At 33.8% G+C, this 17386-nt stretch overlaps 4 protein-coding genes across 9 annotated transcripts in view; 2 read left to right on the forward strand and 2 right to left on the reverse strand.

Annotated features, from left to right (window-relative positions):
- Positions 1-418: 418 nt before the first annotated feature.
- LOC100643567 (probable phosphoserine aminotransferase) lies at positions 419-3023 on the forward strand. The gene is made up of 8 exons (XM_003395126.4): positions 419-548; positions 1141-1271; positions 1424-1536; positions 1667-1828; positions 1903-1997; positions 2090-2259; positions 2343-2603; positions 2745-3023. Exons 1-8 carry the CDS (start codon positions 474-476, stop codon positions 2851-2853), a joined length of 1116 nt encoding a protein of 371 aa, XP_003395174.1. The 5' UTR covers positions 419-473; the 3' UTR covers positions 2854-3023.
- Positions 2671-4361, reverse strand: LOC100643800 (guanosine-3',5'-bis(diphosphate) 3'-pyrophosphohydrolase MESH1). The gene is made up of 4 exons (XM_003395128.4): positions 4223-4361; positions 3760-3999; positions 3322-3653; positions 2671-3261 (listed from the first exon to the last, which is right to left on the reverse strand). The coding sequence occupies exons 2-4, from the start codon at positions 3956-3958 to the stop codon at positions 3130-3132; spliced, it is 663 nt and encodes a 220-aa protein (XP_003395176.1). The 5' UTR covers positions 3959-3999; positions 4223-4361; the 3' UTR covers positions 2671-3129.
- LOC100643688 (zinc finger protein 830) lies at positions 4043-6193 on the forward strand. The gene is made up of 5 exons (XM_012308243.2): positions 4043-4183; positions 4282-4478; positions 4713-5190; positions 5263-5432; positions 5506-6193. The coding sequence occupies exons 2-5, from the start codon at positions 4375-4377 to the stop codon at positions 5645-5647; spliced, it is 894 nt and encodes a 297-aa protein (XP_012163633.1). The 5' UTR covers positions 4043-4183; positions 4282-4374; the 3' UTR covers positions 5648-6193.
- A 234-nt stretch (positions 6194-6427) lies between these two features.
- The window catches only part of LOC100643927, a 46926-nt gene continuing 35967 nt past the window's right edge, over positions 6428-17386 (reverse strand). For 2 of the 6 annotated variants that reach the window (XM_012308230.2, XM_048405489.1), the window contains 3 exons: positions 16405-16519; positions 15384-15610; positions 6428-11887 (listed from right to left, as the gene is read on the reverse strand). In XM_012308230.2, the coding sequence (XP_012163620.1) occupies positions 11730-11887; positions 15384-15610; positions 16405-16519 (500 nt within the window). In that variant the 3' untranslated portion in view covers positions 6428-11729. Of the gene's footprint in view, positions 11888-13465; positions 13596-14922; positions 15611-16404; positions 16520-17386 lie in introns of all 6 variants that reach the window. The other 4 variants (XM_048405492.1, XM_048405493.1, XM_048405490.1 and 1 more) reach the window with 4 other exon arrangements.

Consider the following 17386-nt stretch of genomic DNA (forward strand, 5'->3'; position numbering starts at 1 on the left):
TCTACATTCTTCGCTCATAAAGACCCGTTGAACAAGTCTTCACGCAACGCACAAAGCAAAATAAAACAACATATCAAATGTGTGAATACAATGTTCAATATTGACACGGTTTATTGATTTTATCTTTATCTGAATAAATTTTAAGAATTCGCAGTAGTCAGTCGCATAAAGTGGTTACAAAGAAAACAGAAAAGTGTAAAGAGAAAGTACAAGGAAGTGATGTAACGAAAAAGAAAAGGCTTCGATTTATAACGATCTATGATTGTCCAGAGTGTTTAGAAATCAATAATTTTTAGTGTATAACATCGTAAAGTGCTATAGTAAGTGACTACATAACATAAATAGCGATAGTTAGTACGATAAATCTACCAGAGTGTTTAGATAACGAAGCACGAAGAGTTGAAACTACTATCTGTATCAAATCCAATTCAGTATTTCCATATCAGCCTCCGAGTAAGACAGTACATCTCGCAATGAATAATCAGACCAATATTTCAGAGAACAAAGTGATTAATTTTGGTGCGGGACCAGGCAAACTTCCGGAACAGGTACCGCTGAAGTTATTACATATTTTAATCGAGCCTATTATTTTTAATCTTCTAATTTTACTTTTCTTTCATTTTTTAAAATGAAGACATTATGTAAATATTAGTTCATAGACAATAGGAAAAGATGAGTTATAGAAATAGAAATATGATTTACGAAAGATGAAGATATTTCTCTTTTTTCTTTTATTTCTATAGGCTCGTATGCATTAATTAACGTTTACATAAATATTATAATCTTCAATATCATTCACGTAATATTTCTTGTCAAACTGTTTTTGAAATGCTTTTTTCAATTAGGATTATTTTTATTTGCATGTACTCATTCGTGTAAGATATTACAAGCAATTTGGTAATACTTTTATTATATATATTATACGACATATTATTTCGTTGGATTAGAATTAATCAAATTTATTTCTTCAGTTATCATGCACGTTTAATATCATCAATATCAATGATAATAAATCTTAAATTAATCTATACATGTCAGCATAAGGTATTTTTTCCTCTCAAGATTAATTGTTTCATTTATATTCTTGTCTCTCTTTATCATGAATAAATTACACTGTGTAACGGTATGTTTCTTTTGCAGGTATTAAAACAAGTACAACAAGAATTGCTCGCTTATGGTAATACTCAAATCAGTATTTTGGAATTGAGTCATAGATCAACTGAGTTTAAAAGCGTTATTGAAAATGCACAAGCAACGTTGCGAGAAATACTGTAAGTTGTTATGAAAATATAAGAAATATAATTTTCTTCTGAACAATGGCTCTTGTTAATCAGTCTCGAGTAATATTAGAAAGCATCTATGAGTAACTTCTAGCATTGATACATGTTTCTAAACCAAATAACGAATGGTTTAAATTTTACAGACACGTACCTGATAATTATAAAATTCTGTTTATGCAAGGGGGTGGAACAGGTATATTTGCCGCTATTCCTTTAAATATGATGGCAACTGATACCGCAGACTACTTAGTAACTGGTAAATTTTTAAGCATTGTTCTGTGCTATAAAATATACAACCTACCAATACCAACAATAGATATAATAATCACTATCCAAAAATAAAGATAGATAGTTTCTTGTATTTTAACGTAAATTCAATTTTCGAGGCACGTGGTCGGCTAAAGCGGCAAAAGAAGCGGCCAAGTATGGCAAAGTGAATATGGTCTTGCCACAAACAACGAAATACACGGAAGTTCCTGACCCATCTACTTGGAACCTGGATCCCAATGCGTCTTATGTTTACTATTGTGCAAACGAAACAATTCACGGTAACTAAATAATAATACAAAAAATCAAGACAATAGCCTCAACATGATAATCAGAAAGTATCTCATTATTTAAGGAATCGAGTTTAATTATATCCCTGAAACGAACGGAGTACCACTGGTCGTTGATATGTCATCGAATATACTTACAAGACCCTTCGACGTTTCGAAAGTACGTAATATTTATCCTGATAAATATTGAGTATAACAAGGAGTAGATCAGTTATCATAATACCGATTAATTAATTATAATATATCTTTCAGTTTGCTGTAATATTTGCTGGCGCACAGAAAAACATCGGTCCGGCTGGTGTGACTCTCGTGATAGTGAGAGATGATGTTCTCGGTCATGCTTCGAAGTTCTGTCCAATAATGTTCGATTTTACTGTTATAGCAGCTGATAACTCTATACACAATACACCACCGGTATTTCAGTAAGTATTCCTATAATAATGAATTTTGTATATAAATAAGAAAATATATTAAATTTTTATTGCCAATATATATTGATTTTTAGAATATACGTAGTTGGGCTAGTTTTCCAATGGATCAAAGAACACGGTGGTGTTGAGGGGATGGAAAAACTGGCAATTGCAAAGAGTCAAAAGATATACGACATGATCAACAAATCAAATGGTTTCTATTCATGTCCAGTTAAATCCGATGTAAGGAGTAGAATGAATGTGCCATTTAGGATAGGCAAAAACGATGAACAATTAGAAAAAGAGTTTCTATCCGGTGCAAGTGCACGGGGAATGCTTCAATTGAAAGGTCACAGGTCAGTACAAGTAGAAAATAAAACTAGTATATATAATATATATACGTTAAAAATTATACAAACTATGTTTTACACACACACACACACATATATTGTTGTTTTATTATCTTTTAAATTAAACCTAATAATATTTAATTACAGATTAGTAGGTGGAATTCGAGCATCTATGTATAACGCTGTTACTGTGGAGGAAGTAGAAGCATTAGCAAAATATATGATGTGGTTCTATGAAAAATATAATAAAAATTAGGAAATTAAAATATATTTACTGGAAACATTATTTTTTTAAGAATAACTTGTATGTATGTATAAGATATATAGAATATCATGACAAGATCTGTCAACTTTTCGTATATCTTATAAAATTTGTATGTCAGTAAAAAATATATCTAATATAAAAACTTTCATTATCTTCCTAAATATTGTGTAATATTATGTAATATTTCATGCTTCAAATATATTTTTACATTTTTCTACATTTTGCAATGTTCAATTTTAAAATTATTGTTTTAATAAAACATTAACATTATGATATCAATGGCCTTTTACATGTACAACTTTCTTTATCTTGAGATACCTTCTTTGCAAATATTAGATCTAGCTCCCTTTCTAGATTAAAATTAGTTCTACGACATCCATCAACCACAGCTTTAGCCCACTGTAATTAATATTTTTTATAGAATTGATTAATATTTACCTTAAATGAGTCTTTCATTACCTTAAAGTATTCTCTTACTCTATCTTCTGACCAACCAACTGGTATAGCTTTTTGCAGATCTCTTAAATTATACAATTTATCTGCTAGCTTTATCAATTTAGCTTTGTGACTGCATTTAGGGGCATTCTCTATTTGTAATCTTTTACGTTCTACTTTTGGTAAGCTTTTATCATCAGTTAGTTCCTTAACAATTTTACAAACCTCTGTACCAAATTGAGTTTCTATCTCTTCAAATGTAGTATCAGTATCTTCTACAGTATCATGTAAAAGAGCTGCTATAATTACAACAGGATCATGAATACTGCCTTCTTGTACCAAAATATTTGCTACTCCTAAAAAATATTTTCACAGCATGTTATAATTTAAAATTATGATTATGTACTTGTTTTGTTTGATATTTGTTTTATAAAACAAACTTGTTTTTAAAAATTTACAAACCTATTGGGTGATTTATATATGGTGTTTCGTTTTCATCCTTTCTCCTCTGATCCTTGTGTTTTATTGCTGCAAAATTGGCACATTTGATTACTATTGATAATAATTCTGCATTAGTCAATTCTCTGGAACATAATTTGCAAGATCCGACTACAGTCAATGGATCGTGATTGACACATGGTACAGAAATATCATTCTCCATGTTTAATCTGTTGCGTTATGGCACAATTTTCCACCTCGTGTCTTATAATTAAATTTAAAAGAATTATTGATAATATTGGATATTATAACGACAGAGAGAAAGCTTAATGCTATGAATAAATTTTTCCGAATAAATAATTTTTTAAGAATTATAAAAATTATAAAAGATATAACTGTTATAAAATATACTCTTTTATTTAATAATACTACTCTACAACGAGAAAAGGTTATAAATATATAAAAATAATTCTCTCTACTAACGTACTTTAGAAATTATTTTGATTGCATCAATTAATGTTATTTAATTTTAAAACTTGCCAATAGAGGAGCTATAGATATCTAACAAGAAGCGTACAAAACATAACCTAAACATTGTGAGTTGTGTTTGTTACTTAAGAGCGTAATTTATTTTTGAAAATGTCACTCAAAAGAAAATTAACACAAGATGACTTACGTAAAGCTATGAGTGAACACAAAAAGAAAATAGGAGCGGTTAAAAAAATTGAATCGCCACTGGCAAAATATCCTTTTTATTGCGGTTTTATATATTTATATATTAATATAAAGTTTTTTCTATATAGTTCGTTTTGCATTATATTGTTTTAATTTTTGTTTTATAACAACAAAATTTCGTTAATATTCTATATATTTAAGAGTAATAAAAGTTAAGTATATTTTGCATAAAATTATCATTCCAAAAAATAACATTTTAGAGACTAAAATATTTTTGAAGAATCCTTAACCATGGTAAACACATATACAGATGCAGGACAACTTATGTGTATTTTATGCAAAACCATAGTACGCAGCGAGGCAGTTTGGCCAGTACATTTAAACTCCAAGACTCATAAGGAAAATATCATATTAGCAAAGAAAACAAAACTAGAAACAAATCCTACAAAAGTTCAAACGTTTAAGAGGCCTACATCTCCTTTACAAGAATCATCAACAAATAAGAAAATAAAGGGTATATTAAAAAATTCTACACAGTCAGCACAAGTTCTGTCAAGTTTACCATCAGATTTCTTTGATAATCCTAAACAAGTCAATTGCACTATACCATCAAGTACTCCTATAATAACACAACAATCTGAGAATGATAAAGAACCTGTACATGAAAAAGATTTGAAAAATGTAGAGGTAGAGGAGGAAAAAGAAAAAGAGAGAAGCAAAGATACAAATCAACCACCTCTTCCAGAAGGATTTTTTGATGATCCAGTTTTAGATGCTAAAGTAAGATCATTGTATAAGAATTTTCTGTAGTAATATAATGTTAAGTCGAGTAATTTATGTGGGGATTTTTAGGTGCGTAACGTAGAATATAAAAATCCTATAGAAGAGGAATGGGAGAAGTTCCAGAAAGAAATTAAAGAGGAAGCGGCACAGTCTGCGCAAATTATTGCAGATGACCAAGAAGAAGCAACAACAGAAAGACAATTAGATGAAATAGAGGAACAAATAAGACATTGGTCTAGGTAATATAAATCACAGTGAATTTAATTGATTCAATACAGATCATAATGAATAAACAAAGTATTATTTTGCTAGGGTAATGGATCTTGTAAAACGTAAGGAACAAGTGCAGGCTACTGACAGAAAACAAAAAAATACAGATGAAGATGTATCCAGCGAAGACGAAGTCGATTTTGATGAATTCCTCGATTGGAGGGCCAAAAATTCTTATAAATGAAATTTCTAATTGATGTACAGTATTTATGACTTTGTAAATATTTATATGGGTAATTTCAAAAGTACTTTTGTAGGTACAGAAAATTATATTAATTAAATTTTCATATAAAATTCTGGACATTGTTTGTATAAAAGAAAAAAAAAAAAAAGAAAAAATAGAAAAGAACAGAAAGAATAGAAAAATGTTTGTCACTCCTGTTTGAGGAAGAAAACGAGTGTGTGAAATTTGTACAGTGTATTAAGATTTTATTAAAACGAATTCAAAGAGTCAGAATATAATTAAGTTTCAAATACAATTGTTATAGATTATTAATTTATCCGTTACAAGCTATAATATGAAATGTATAATATAAAGGTTACAAGGTAGGCTAAGCCGCTAGTAAAATAGTGTGAGTAGTATATTGCCAAAAATTTAACAATATCCACTTTCGTTACATACCAGACATTATAAAATATTGAAAATCGAAAAATGAGAGACTCGCATACTCGTTTTTTACCCGCACCCATCCACGCGCAGTAGCTAGGAATTTCTACAATACGTACCTAATCGCTAATTAAAAGTTTCCCGCGTGAGTTTCATCTAACATCTGAAAAGTTACGTCTCTGTAAGATTCCACTTTGCTATTTAGAAATTCTGCATTTTAAATACTCTTAGTGTTTTACAACGTAGCATGTAATCGTGTAGAGCTTAATTTTTATTTTTACATGATTTTACTTCTTTTTTTTCTTTTTGTAATCGAGAAGCGAGACCTACATTTTACGACTATATCGTGTTTGTGTATTTGTATACCATATGTATATAAATATCTCGAGACGAGTATATAATAATTCTTTCTTTTTCTTTTTTTTTTTTTTTACGTTATTTACTCTAAATCGAATCACAACATTTCTTCATCGCGAACCGTCCAACGATCATAGTAATCGAACATTAAGAGACGGATCATTGAATTTAAGCACAAAATGCGATCAGACGAAACTTCTAAGCTTATCCTTAATATATGTAATTCTACAGAAGCTCAAACGTGTGTACACGCTACGTAGTCCCTTAAAAGCAGGCGGTGCCGATGATTACATTAATTCGTTACAATAATATTACTAATGTTCAGAAGAAATGAATACTGGACCTTAACGATATTCATTGAACGGTCGTTTATAATACAATCAGATAAATTGTATTGGATACGAAAGGGTTACGCAGGCAAGGCTGTGTAACAAGAAATTTTTACAAAATCACGAAAGTCTCGGCTGAAAGATCGTTTCCTAAGGACGTTTTATATATTTATTACATATGCATGTATATTGTATTTCGACAAAGCACTGACGAAGATAGTTCCTCGCGGACAGACGATCTTTCATTTCGACCTTTTCATCTCTGATCAATTTGATTCGGATTCAGTATCGACAAAGGTATTGTCTAATTTTTTGATTTAGGGATGTTCCATCGTTGTCAGTAAGAATTGTCGGTTTCTTGTGTTTCTTGTTGCGTCTTCCGGTTTATCAAAGTGTTTCGTTAGTTTCTATTGAACGTGACGAACGCGGAAGAAAATAGCGTCGTCGATCGAGTTATCCACAAAGATATCAAAAGTGGTCACTGGTTGAACTTTATAAGGTGATTTACTTGAATAGTAATGAGTACATATACAAGTACTTATGTAGTTGGTATCGTCACAGAGAGTTCGCTTGGGCATGAAAAACCGATTTTTTCGGAATAACATAGTCTCACGAGAACGAGAAGTAATCCAAACACTTCCCCATATTTGAATTACAGTATCGTTCTTCATGTATCTATAAACTGTGACAGTTCAGGGAACAACAGCTTGCCTTGATCTCTCGGACGATCCTATTATTAAAAATCGATTCAGGATCACAAGAGGATTCTTAAGCGATCTTCTTTACAAGAAGTACGGACTTGCTGTCCCATGATCGATGGTACTGGACAATTTACCGAACGATTCCTGTTTCTCTTCCTCTGTATCCTTAAGTTTGATGTCCCTGATTCGAAGTTCCTTATATAGTCGTTTCACGAATCTATATAACATCGAAAGGTATGTTTCTCAAAGGAACGAAGATTTCTTGTTGGAATAGATCGAAACGATCGACTGTGATAAATGAATTGAGACGAATCAACGATTTGATTGATCGTTAGGTATTCGGAAGGAGAATACGAAGGAAGAAGAGAATTTAACGACAAAAGAAGGGGATAAGACGTTAATTAGTCGTAAGTTTCCATATCTTGGATCGTTATCGACGATTATACGAGAAACAGAGTAAAATTGTTTACTCTTCCTATGTAGGAAACGTTTCTCTGGATCGGAGGGCGCGATGAAGAGCGGAATATTTCATCATTTTATGATACAAGAGATTTTATAAAAGTGAGCGAGTGTCTTTGTGTGACAAAGACGAGGCACACTGCTTGTCTCTTCGTTAATTTTCCTTTGTTTTGTTTTCGTTATCATAAAAGCGGAGGGAAACTAACGACTCGAGAAAAGCATCTTAATCGATACTGCTCTAAATCGCGTTAATTATTATACTAGAGATATCCTTACAAGCGAACGATTACTTTCCACAGAGCTGTATTGTAAATCAAAGATTGTTTCAATGGACATTTCGTCGCGATATATCGAGTCTCGGTTACTTAATTAGATATGGAACACTGGAGGGTACGTTCTATCCGAAAACTGAAACCTTCCCCGAATTTCGTTTGCGGATCAGATCGATCCCTCCTCGTTATCCTCTTAAATCCTTATCTAATAAACGTTTGCTCGTCTCTCTTGTTCACAAAACGCAGCTGCATTCTTTCTTATTTTGTCTGCTTTTTTTACGTATTTTTTCTCATATTTTTTTCTCATATTTTTATCATTTTTTTTTTAATTTTGTTTTTAAACTTTTACATTCCATTCTAAATCCTCCACGAATATCACATACGCTCGTTAATTCAATTATCGCTTAAATCGCGCAATCTCGGTTACCATTATCGATGATCGTTAAATGATCGATTTAAGATAGCGTTAATCGTTAAAAAGACATCCCTAAATTTAGTTGATACTTTACGACGAGGGTGCTATACAAATTGATCGTTATGTGTGCAGAAGACAAGAGTACATTTTAGGTGCGGGGTCGATAATAACTAAGCGAGTCGAGCTTACACGATATTATATAATATCTATGAATTATCTTCTGTAAATGTTAAGAATAATGATAATCATAATAATTAACAATAATATAACAATGACGATAGCAAGAAGAATGTTAGCTATACGTTGCACATAGATCACAGAGTGGATACAGTCGCTAGGCGTTCAAAAAATTAATCTACAAATAGTGCAAATAGTGCCAAGCCTAGTATTATATATGTATATATAATTTTCTTCTTCTTTTATATTGGTATATATATATAGATTTATATATATTTATTCATTTATTTAATTACTCTCATCTGTTTTTAATATGTAAATATGTACTATGTACGCGAGAGCGCAGGCACTAAATTGTTGAGATACAATCGTACCGGACTATCGATGATTCTCATTACTTACTCGGGAAGAAAAAAAGATGATTTCAATGTGTGTATGTGTGTAGATATATCGATATAACGTGTCTGTACGTGTATAAAGTATCATCGTGAATCGATGCTAGCTTTCGATAATGAGGTTTGGTGCAATTAATAATAAACTAATACAATCGTATAAACGCATACAATTTGTGTTTGGTCGTGTTCTATCTAAGGTGAAGCCTCTCGAGGTGCTTTCGTCCATTCTATTCTTTTTCAATCTCTTTGTTCTTATAGTAAACTTACTAACAGTTGACGCGAAAAAATTAATCCTTTCAAATTTTTTAACACGTGAACCGTTCTTTTACTATCATTTTTGACGAATGTTCTTTCTCGAGCAACGAATAGAGCTTGTCTCACGAGGCAGGCGGCTATAGAGTGGATCGAGTAAGACACGTTCTCAAAGTTCAGAAGCATGTGAAAGTAAATCTTATGGAGCGCTCGATAAGAAGCGATAAGGGATAAGGATAAGTCGGACGAACAATCGATCGTGGGTGAACGGGTGTAACGCCTACGAATCTCACGGCGATGAGAAACGACCGTGCCGAGCTTACGTGTAACCCCCATGTATATAATACGTACATGTAAGTACCGTTATCTTCGTTTCCTGTTACGCGTAACGAACATGATCGCGCACGATTTCTTGTTAATCCTTACTTTAAACATGTTTATCAAGAAACAGATAGATTTCTGCTCGATGGTGTGCTTAAATATCACGCGGCTTAATTGGTTCGCTACGCTATGTATATAAGAAAGTATGCGTAGCGTTACCCCCACGATGTCGGTTCAAACACTTTTCGTCTGGTCCCATTCGTGTTGGCTTCTCGAAAAGAAAAACCAGAAAAGATTGCTATCTTTCTTCTGGTATAAACGATCGGTACTTCGTCAGTCGATATCTTGTGTTGGGAATACGTAATTCACAGAAAGGATCTGCCAGGAAGTCTTCCACAGGCGATCCTCTTGTCATCGATAATAATCTCGCGTTTCCCGCAGCAGACACCTTCTCGATTCCTTCGTACAATAATAACACGTATCGATTTTGTATCAGACCAGCTGACGATTTGAAATACCTACATACGATAAAGCGCAGCTACTACGACACCGGAGTTCCATCTTTTAGCTCTAGTTAAGATTTCGATTACTCGAGGAACTATCCGCTGTGGATCGTAAAACGTAAAGTTAATGTGTGTGTGTGTATGTGAGTGTGCATATGCCATAAGGTCATATTTCACGTTGAAAAAATCGAGTACTTTGTATGCTGGTGTAATATTAAAAATACACAATACAATAGGATAGTAGAGATAAAAGACAGAACGCGATGGATACGAAGATTATCTCTCACGGACGAGCCGATCTGTATCGACTTTGGCTGATTGTTGTTTTGCGATCGTCGATGGATCGCCTTTTTTTTAGCGTTCGTCTAAAACGATAGTTGGCGTTTACAACTTTGTTAGAAAGATCGACCAACGCGTCGAGTGTTACTAGATTCGACAGTGTCGTTTATAAAATACGAATTCGTTTCTATCGGCTAGAGAGTGTTTAGCTTGAAAGCGATGAATCTTTTTAGCATAAGTGACCATATTAATGGCGAAACGTACGTTTTCGTTTGGTCCAAACATCGAAAAACATCGCAAATCGACGTAAAGCTCCGTATTTCCTGGACGAGTGACGTGGAAACACGAGATTTCCATCGTCTTTGCTATGTTCCGCCTTCAGATTTTGTTGACCCGTCTGTAACGCGAACCAATAGCAAACGAATAGACCGAAAACGAGGAAGCTTCGTCTCACGAATAGAATCACGAATCGCGAGGCTAAGCTTCCCTCTTTACTCGTAGAAAAGAATTATGTTTCTTCCCTAAATTTCCTGCCTTCTTTCTTAAATGCAACAAAATCTAAACGACCTATGAGAATTTATTTGCGAGAATTTGCTCGCGGTACTTCAAACGTGACTCGATAAGATCCTTGATAAGATTCTACGGCAAATTCGACGCGATTATCCGCGTTTCTTTATGCAAAATGTTTCGAACGTTGAACCCTTCTTAACGATACCATAAGTTACGTTTGTCTAGCTTTATCAAAATCGCAAATACAAACTCGATCATTCTCAAACCGAAATTAAACAATGATTATCTCGCAATTAGTAAAAATCACAATATCGTTTCCCACATTCTCTGAATTTCTCAAATTATATATAACTTTGATATTACCTTTGAACTTTGTTTCATGATCGATAATAACAACGAATGTCTAGTATGCAAACGCACGTTAATAAACAATTTTACAATTTTGTACCAAAGCAGCAGACGTAAGACGCAAACGAGCGAATCTTATTCGTGTCGAATAAAAAAGAGGAAATAGAAAATAGATTTTAGAAATGTGAATAGGATAACAGTTTTGTACGTTCTGAAAAAGAGATTGCTTAAGTCGCTTCGAAGACGATCTTTTCCTTGCGGGCGACCTCGCGATCGTCGTTGGAAGGAAAATGGCGTGGCAACGATGATCGTGAGGGCTGTGCTGCCGTTCTCCAGCGGATCTACGTCTTGGCATCGAGAATTTCTACGGTGACGTTTTCCAATACGGTTTCCGTCATGTTGCTCGGTTGATTCGGTGGGGACTTATTCGATTTTGTCGAGACGGCCGACGCGTTTCCACTGCTGCTGCGACTTCCACGTCGTGATCCTGTTCGTGAACCTGGTGACAGAGATTTTCTTGCTAAAGTATCGCGTGCTTTGTCGCGACCGCATGCCTCTGACATGACACGAAAAGCTGGAATAAAATTGAAAGCATGAAGAACCGCGTTCGTTTCGTTGCGATCGTGAAAGAGTTACAGTGGCGGTCGAATATTGCGCAGAGAAATTCTATTCGACAGGTTCCTTCCTGAGTGTGAAAAATTAAAACGAAAATCGAAGTTGTATAATACTATTTTGCCATTTTAGAAGAAGAATTTCATTTATAATTTTGTTTGACTTTATAAATTATTTATATTTCATAGACTAATTCTATAATGTTACATATCTGTGTATGTTTTTTAAAATTTTATTTTATTCATTTATTATTATCACATCGTAGTTTATTCACCCTCAAATGTTATTTCGGGTGAAAGTTGATCGCAGCACATCCTTTTTTCAATGTTCATTAATAGAGTTAAATAATCGGTACTAAATGCTGCATACAATGTTAAAATATCAAACTTAAGGCTTTTTAACTGTAACTTCGTTTCTAACGTTTATTGTTTTCTTCCAATGAATATTTGCGCTTCCAACCGCCACTGTGTGAGCTTGCATGCAAATTGTCTAACTCTACAAGTGCTCGAGAACTCGAATTGTAAAGGTGTTTGAAGTGAAACTCGACTCGATCGATTTCACCGTGAATGAATCTCCAGAGAGGAAAATAGCAGCATGGGCAAATCTTCGTTTGCTCGTAAAACAAAACGGCCGATTATGTCGAAGCTTTCATTGACCATTAACGGTGAAATCAATGGATAATCTATCTTACCGTGTAACCGAGATGCATTTCTCAAATGCGATCCGGTCTCTTGTAAAACTACTTCAGAACTCCTTGCGATAATGGAAATGCACGCGTATACTATTTTATCGATTCTCGTTGTCGTAACTCGTGTATCACACTATTAACTAGTCCGTTTGTACTACACGGAGAAAATAAAAAATTTCTTTCCTCACAGAAAAATCATCTATCGATTATACGTACTATATACTACGTTTTAATTGTAAAAATAATTACTTATAATATAACGTAATAATATTCTTATTTTTGAAGTAATTATTTTCGATAGAAATTTATTCGAAGAAATAGAAATAAAATGGTCCGAATGTTTTCTTACTCCCTCCCAATTTCATCTACAAATTTATCGAACTTTATTGTATGCCAATAATGGAAATAACTAGTTAGACTATAAACGTAATCGTGGCTTTGAAATCGCGATCTCTACGACAGAATCATCATTATACGCAAGCAACGTTCTTTTACTGTAGCAAGCAACTATAGTCGTGATCCTCGAGAACGCTAGATAGAGGAAACTCGGATCTATTTGTGTTTGTAGAACAACTCACACACTTCTAGGCTCGAAGTTCTGACGTATCCGAAAGAGGGTAAGTAACCATAATATAGGGCTATATACAAAATATACACATACACATATATAATGTGTATATACACATTATATATACATACATATGCTAACATGTGATAACATCGTAAGAATTATAAGAAAAAGTGTAATAAAAGAATTCGTAAGAATACGAAACTTACCCTCTTTGAAGGACGCGTCAATTTGAAAAGTTTTTTACAATAGAGCACCTCATAGGTCCACGGTACATGATAATCAAGAACAATGGTCACAGACGGGATCATTAAACAGACTACTGCTATAGATGGTCGACTGCAAAGAGAGTCAAATCCATTAAAAAAGAGGAACATGATTATGGCGAGTTAAGATGCATCGTTCTGTCACGGCGCTTTTAAGATCAGTCTCGTTATATCGTTTCTAATGATCTACGATGATTTCTCAAACCGTTTAACCCCTTGACCTTACGCATTTTGGTTCAAAAATGTATATCAAATATAGATTCTTAGTATCTTTTTAATCGCGCTGCGATCCCGGAATTACAATCTTGTTCCCATTTTAGCAAACGAAAGGGATTTCCAATGTTCTTGAAATATCCTTTGGCGTCAAAAAATACAATTAGATGCCGAGACCGACGAATAAAAAACATAGCAATTAAGGGTTAATCAATTGAGGGTTGTTTCGAATAATCGTTTACTAACCGGCCAAAGGGTTATCAATAGGTTTTTATTTAAATCTATTATTTTGTTTTATTCATTATCGTTCACCTTCGAGTTTCACTTACGAGTTTTGATGCAATTCACTTAACAATTGTCCCATGATATCACGAAATCGAATAGCATATTGAAACAAGCTAATATAAAAACAGTGAATATAAGAAAGATCATGATTTTTGTGTTTTTATCGTGTCACATAGACAATGGAAGATTTCAGGAAGAGATCCATGTGATTGTTGAAAACGATGCATCCAGAATTGTAACGTATCGATCTCGATGCATCCTTGAATTTCAAAGTAACCAACAAATATCTACCCTCTTGGCAGGCAATTGTACATGCGAAAATTTCTGAAGGATTCTGAGCTTAGTAGAAGGATTCTAAAGTAAAGAGTAGAAGTAGGCAAGAATAGGTAGTCACCTACTTTATAATATTCGTATCTATATTATACATATATGGGATGTTCTACGGAAATCGATATACTGGAAGATGGCTATTTTTGGTGCTAGCTGATTAGCTCGAGGAACATTCCAACCCTCTCATTAGTTCGTAGAATTACAAAAGTTAATTTAATTTCGAAACAACAACCTGCAAGGACTATCGGGACTAAGAAAACGATTACCGTTCTTTCTATTCCCGGCTGAACGGATTGGAAAAAAAAGCAAAAAAGAACAGATCGTGCAACGCGTACATTCGATTAAGAAGAAATATAATAAAGAGAGAAAGGAGAAAGAAAGGAAAAGTCGCGAAAATATTCTTTACACAATCGTGAATATTGAAACAGGAAAACAATGATCGTTTCTATACTCTAGACACATCTGACGTGGTCATTGCATTTTTTAAAAACAGAAAGTCTGTTCATGAATTACGTACGAGATGCTCGCTAAACAACTGGTTCTATACGTGTATTTCTCGAACAGATGTTTACCTTGAATATTTCACGCAACACACGCGGTACCTCTGCGAAAGCATGAAGCACCGCCAATTATATAGTCGCAGGCTAGACTGTGTCTAACTGTAAGACACGATCGTTCGACAATTGCGAACGTGGAGAACGTTTACCCGAGTCTTTTAACCTGCAATAACCCATAAATCTCTAAAACTATCGTCGTGGAACTGAATGCGAAGAAATAAAACTAAAAATAAAATGTAATAATGTAGAGCAAGAAGAACAAAATTGTAAAGACAACTCGTTTTCCGTTGCGTAGGTATTCCTTTATATCTTATCTTTTCTAAAATTTGGGATCAGGCCACAGAAACGTCGAGGCGTCTCGATTTCCATCGAACACCCGATATAAACTTGCGCGTAAAAGAGTCGCTTGCTTCGTTTCAACGGGACACTGTATAACAAGTTGCTTGCTTAGTAAGTGAATGAATAAAAACCCGTACGGCTCACTCTGTGCTGTGAGTGCTGAGAGTGTTTCGCACCTTGCGAGGCGTTCGGCGAGTGGGCGTGTAAGGAGGCCAGCGAGGGTTGCCTCGAGGGTGCCCGTACGCTCGCCCTTGAACCGCGTCTTTCCTGCGCGTGCAGGAGCTTGTTCTCTCTCAGTAACGACACGTTCATCAGACGGGCGTTCGGTGTATTGAAGATGGTACGGTTCTCACGCCAGCGAGCCCTGGAACAGATGTAACACAAAAATTGAAAAATCGAAATAGTACAAGGTGTAACTGGCAGAAATGAAGATTGATAGATTCGTTACAATTTGTTGTACTAGCAAGTGTTATCTGGGATATTGAAATTTTCAGGAAACATTTCTTCTACTTATTTCTTAGATGGCGATCCTTTAATACAAAAATATTTCTTCATTTAATGATCCACTTTTTGACAGCATTTATAATCGTTGACTATATTAAATTAAATATGAGAATGAGAGATTAATAATATCCTATCTACAGAATCGAATTGTAAAAATATTGAAACAAGGTATAAACTAAACCATCGTAATTTAACCAGTTTGCTGTTTTTAGTCCTGTCAGTAATAAAATTAAAAAATAAAACAGTCATTTCATTACAACTTAATTCTATATTGTAATAGTCACATATGTTCTGTGCTCAACGAGTGTACTGGTCATCGCTTACTTTTTCCCACATATTTTAGGTACACACTATTTAAAGAAGTCGCAACAGCTAACTAGTTAATTAAATTTTTGCTGTATATTAATTGCAGATCTATGTATAGTGTATGTGTTAATTGTAGAAGTATGTATTAATATAAATATACACATCAAGGTATAAATTTTGCGCATGGTGTAAAGGATATGAAATGAAAAAAAGGCATTCAAATTTGTACTAAATACGGAGGGTCCATTTTTAAGCATGACTGCTAGGTTGAAGTAGGTCATAAAGTCTCGTTACGTGAATTGTTAAAGACGAGAGTCACTGTGCAAAATATGCAAATAGATGGCTTACTTGCTGAAAAGCCTAAGGACGACGCAGATGATGATGAACATGAGGGCCATACCAACGAGAACACCGATCATCGTCGGATCGATATATTGGAGATTGGGTTCCTCGATGTGCTCGGCTGTAAAAAACATATTTCACTTGCTTAATAACCTTTCTCTAACAATCCTTCCTTTTCATATCTTTTCATCCGCAGTTAAGTTCTATTTCATATCTTCCATTTTCAGAAAACGTAATTCATCGTTTATTTCAATGAGACTCGAGCAGCCTTGATGAAAGAGAAAAATAAAGAGATACGATGAGGTCGAATAATTTCTGAACTCTTTCTTTCATGGTTTATATAAAAGTTGGTATAATTGATTGGGACGTGTATATCTTTTCACTAGCTAAAGTTAGATATTCTTTACACGATAGTATATCTTTTTTCCCGACAGTAACTGATAAAAACTTTTACTGTATTTAGTTAACCGCAATTTACTACAATCTATTTTATATAAAATGTAGTCTCGTGTTCTCGCCTTCTAATCTCAGATTACTAAGAAAAGTGAATTGGTCGGAACTAGGATTTTAACACATTCATTGCTAATAGCGCACATGATAAATTGATTCTATTATTTAAGTAATACTCATGCCGCAATTTTTGTCCTTTATGTGATATACTATATGATATACTATATAAAAACATTAAAAATTGAAATAATGATTTCTTTAAAAGAAACAACTATTAGAAGTGAACTAGCTAATATTATTAACGAAATTTCGCTAGTTACGAATATCGATCTATAGTTTGTCAATTTACTAATATCATTAATTACTAAATTATTGTGCAAAAGAGCTCAGGTGTATTTCACCACGTTTAAGTAACGAATAATATTATGGCCTTGTATGCATACAACGATCGCGACTCACTTCTGCGCTACTTTTCAATTAAACCCTGACGTGTCCAATTTAATTTACAACGCATCAAGAGGGAAAATAAAAATGTTAA

This window comes from Bombus terrestris, chromosome 4 (genome assembly GCF_910591885.1).
Source record: "Bombus terrestris chromosome 4, iyBomTerr1.2, whole genome shotgun sequence".
Classification (NCBI taxonomy): Eukaryota; Metazoa; Arthropoda; class Insecta; order Hymenoptera; family Apidae; genus Bombus; species Bombus terrestris.

What these genes read in the sequence shown, in the direction of transcription:
- LOC100643688 (XM_012308243.2), top strand. Translation starts at nt 4,375, where the DNA reads ATGTCACTCAAAAGAAAATTAACACAAGATGACTTACGTAAAGCTATG. An exon ending in ATTGAATCGCCACTGGCAAA is followed by an intron (nt 4,479 to 4,712) that starts ATATCCTTTTTA and finishes CATGGTAAACAC; the next exon opens with ATATACAGATGCAGGACAAC. An exon ending in CAAATAAGACATTGGTCTAG is followed by an intron (nt 5,433 to 5,505) that starts GTAATATAAATC and finishes TTATTTTGCTAG; the next exon opens with GGTAATGGATCTTGTAAAAC.
- LOC100643567 (XM_003395126.4), top strand. Translation starts at nt 474, where the DNA reads ATGAATAATCAGACCAATATTTCAGAGAACAAAGTGATTAATTTTGGT. An exon ending in CGCAGACTACTTAGTAACTG is followed by an intron (nt 1,537 to 1,666) that starts GTAAATTTTTAA and finishes TCAATTTTCGAG; the next exon opens with GCACGTGGTCGGCTAAAGCG. An exon ending in AATACACCACCGGTATTTCA is followed by an intron (nt 2,260 to 2,342) that starts GTAAGTATTCCT and finishes ATTGATTTTTAG; the next exon opens with AATATACGTAGTTGGGCTAG.
- LOC100643800 (XM_003395128.4), bottom strand. Translation starts at nt 3,958, where the DNA reads ATGGAGAATGATATTTCTGTACCATGTGTCAATCACGATCCATTGACT. An exon ending in ATATATAAATCACCCAATAG is followed by an intron (nt 3,654 to 3,759) that starts GTTTGTAAATTT and finishes AATATTTTTTAG; the next exon opens with GAGTAGCAAATATTTTGGTA. An exon ending in GAGTAAGAGAATACTTTAAG is followed by an intron (nt 3,262 to 3,321) that starts GTAATGAAAGAC and finishes TATTAATTACAG; the next exon opens with TGGGCTAAAGCTGTGGTTGA.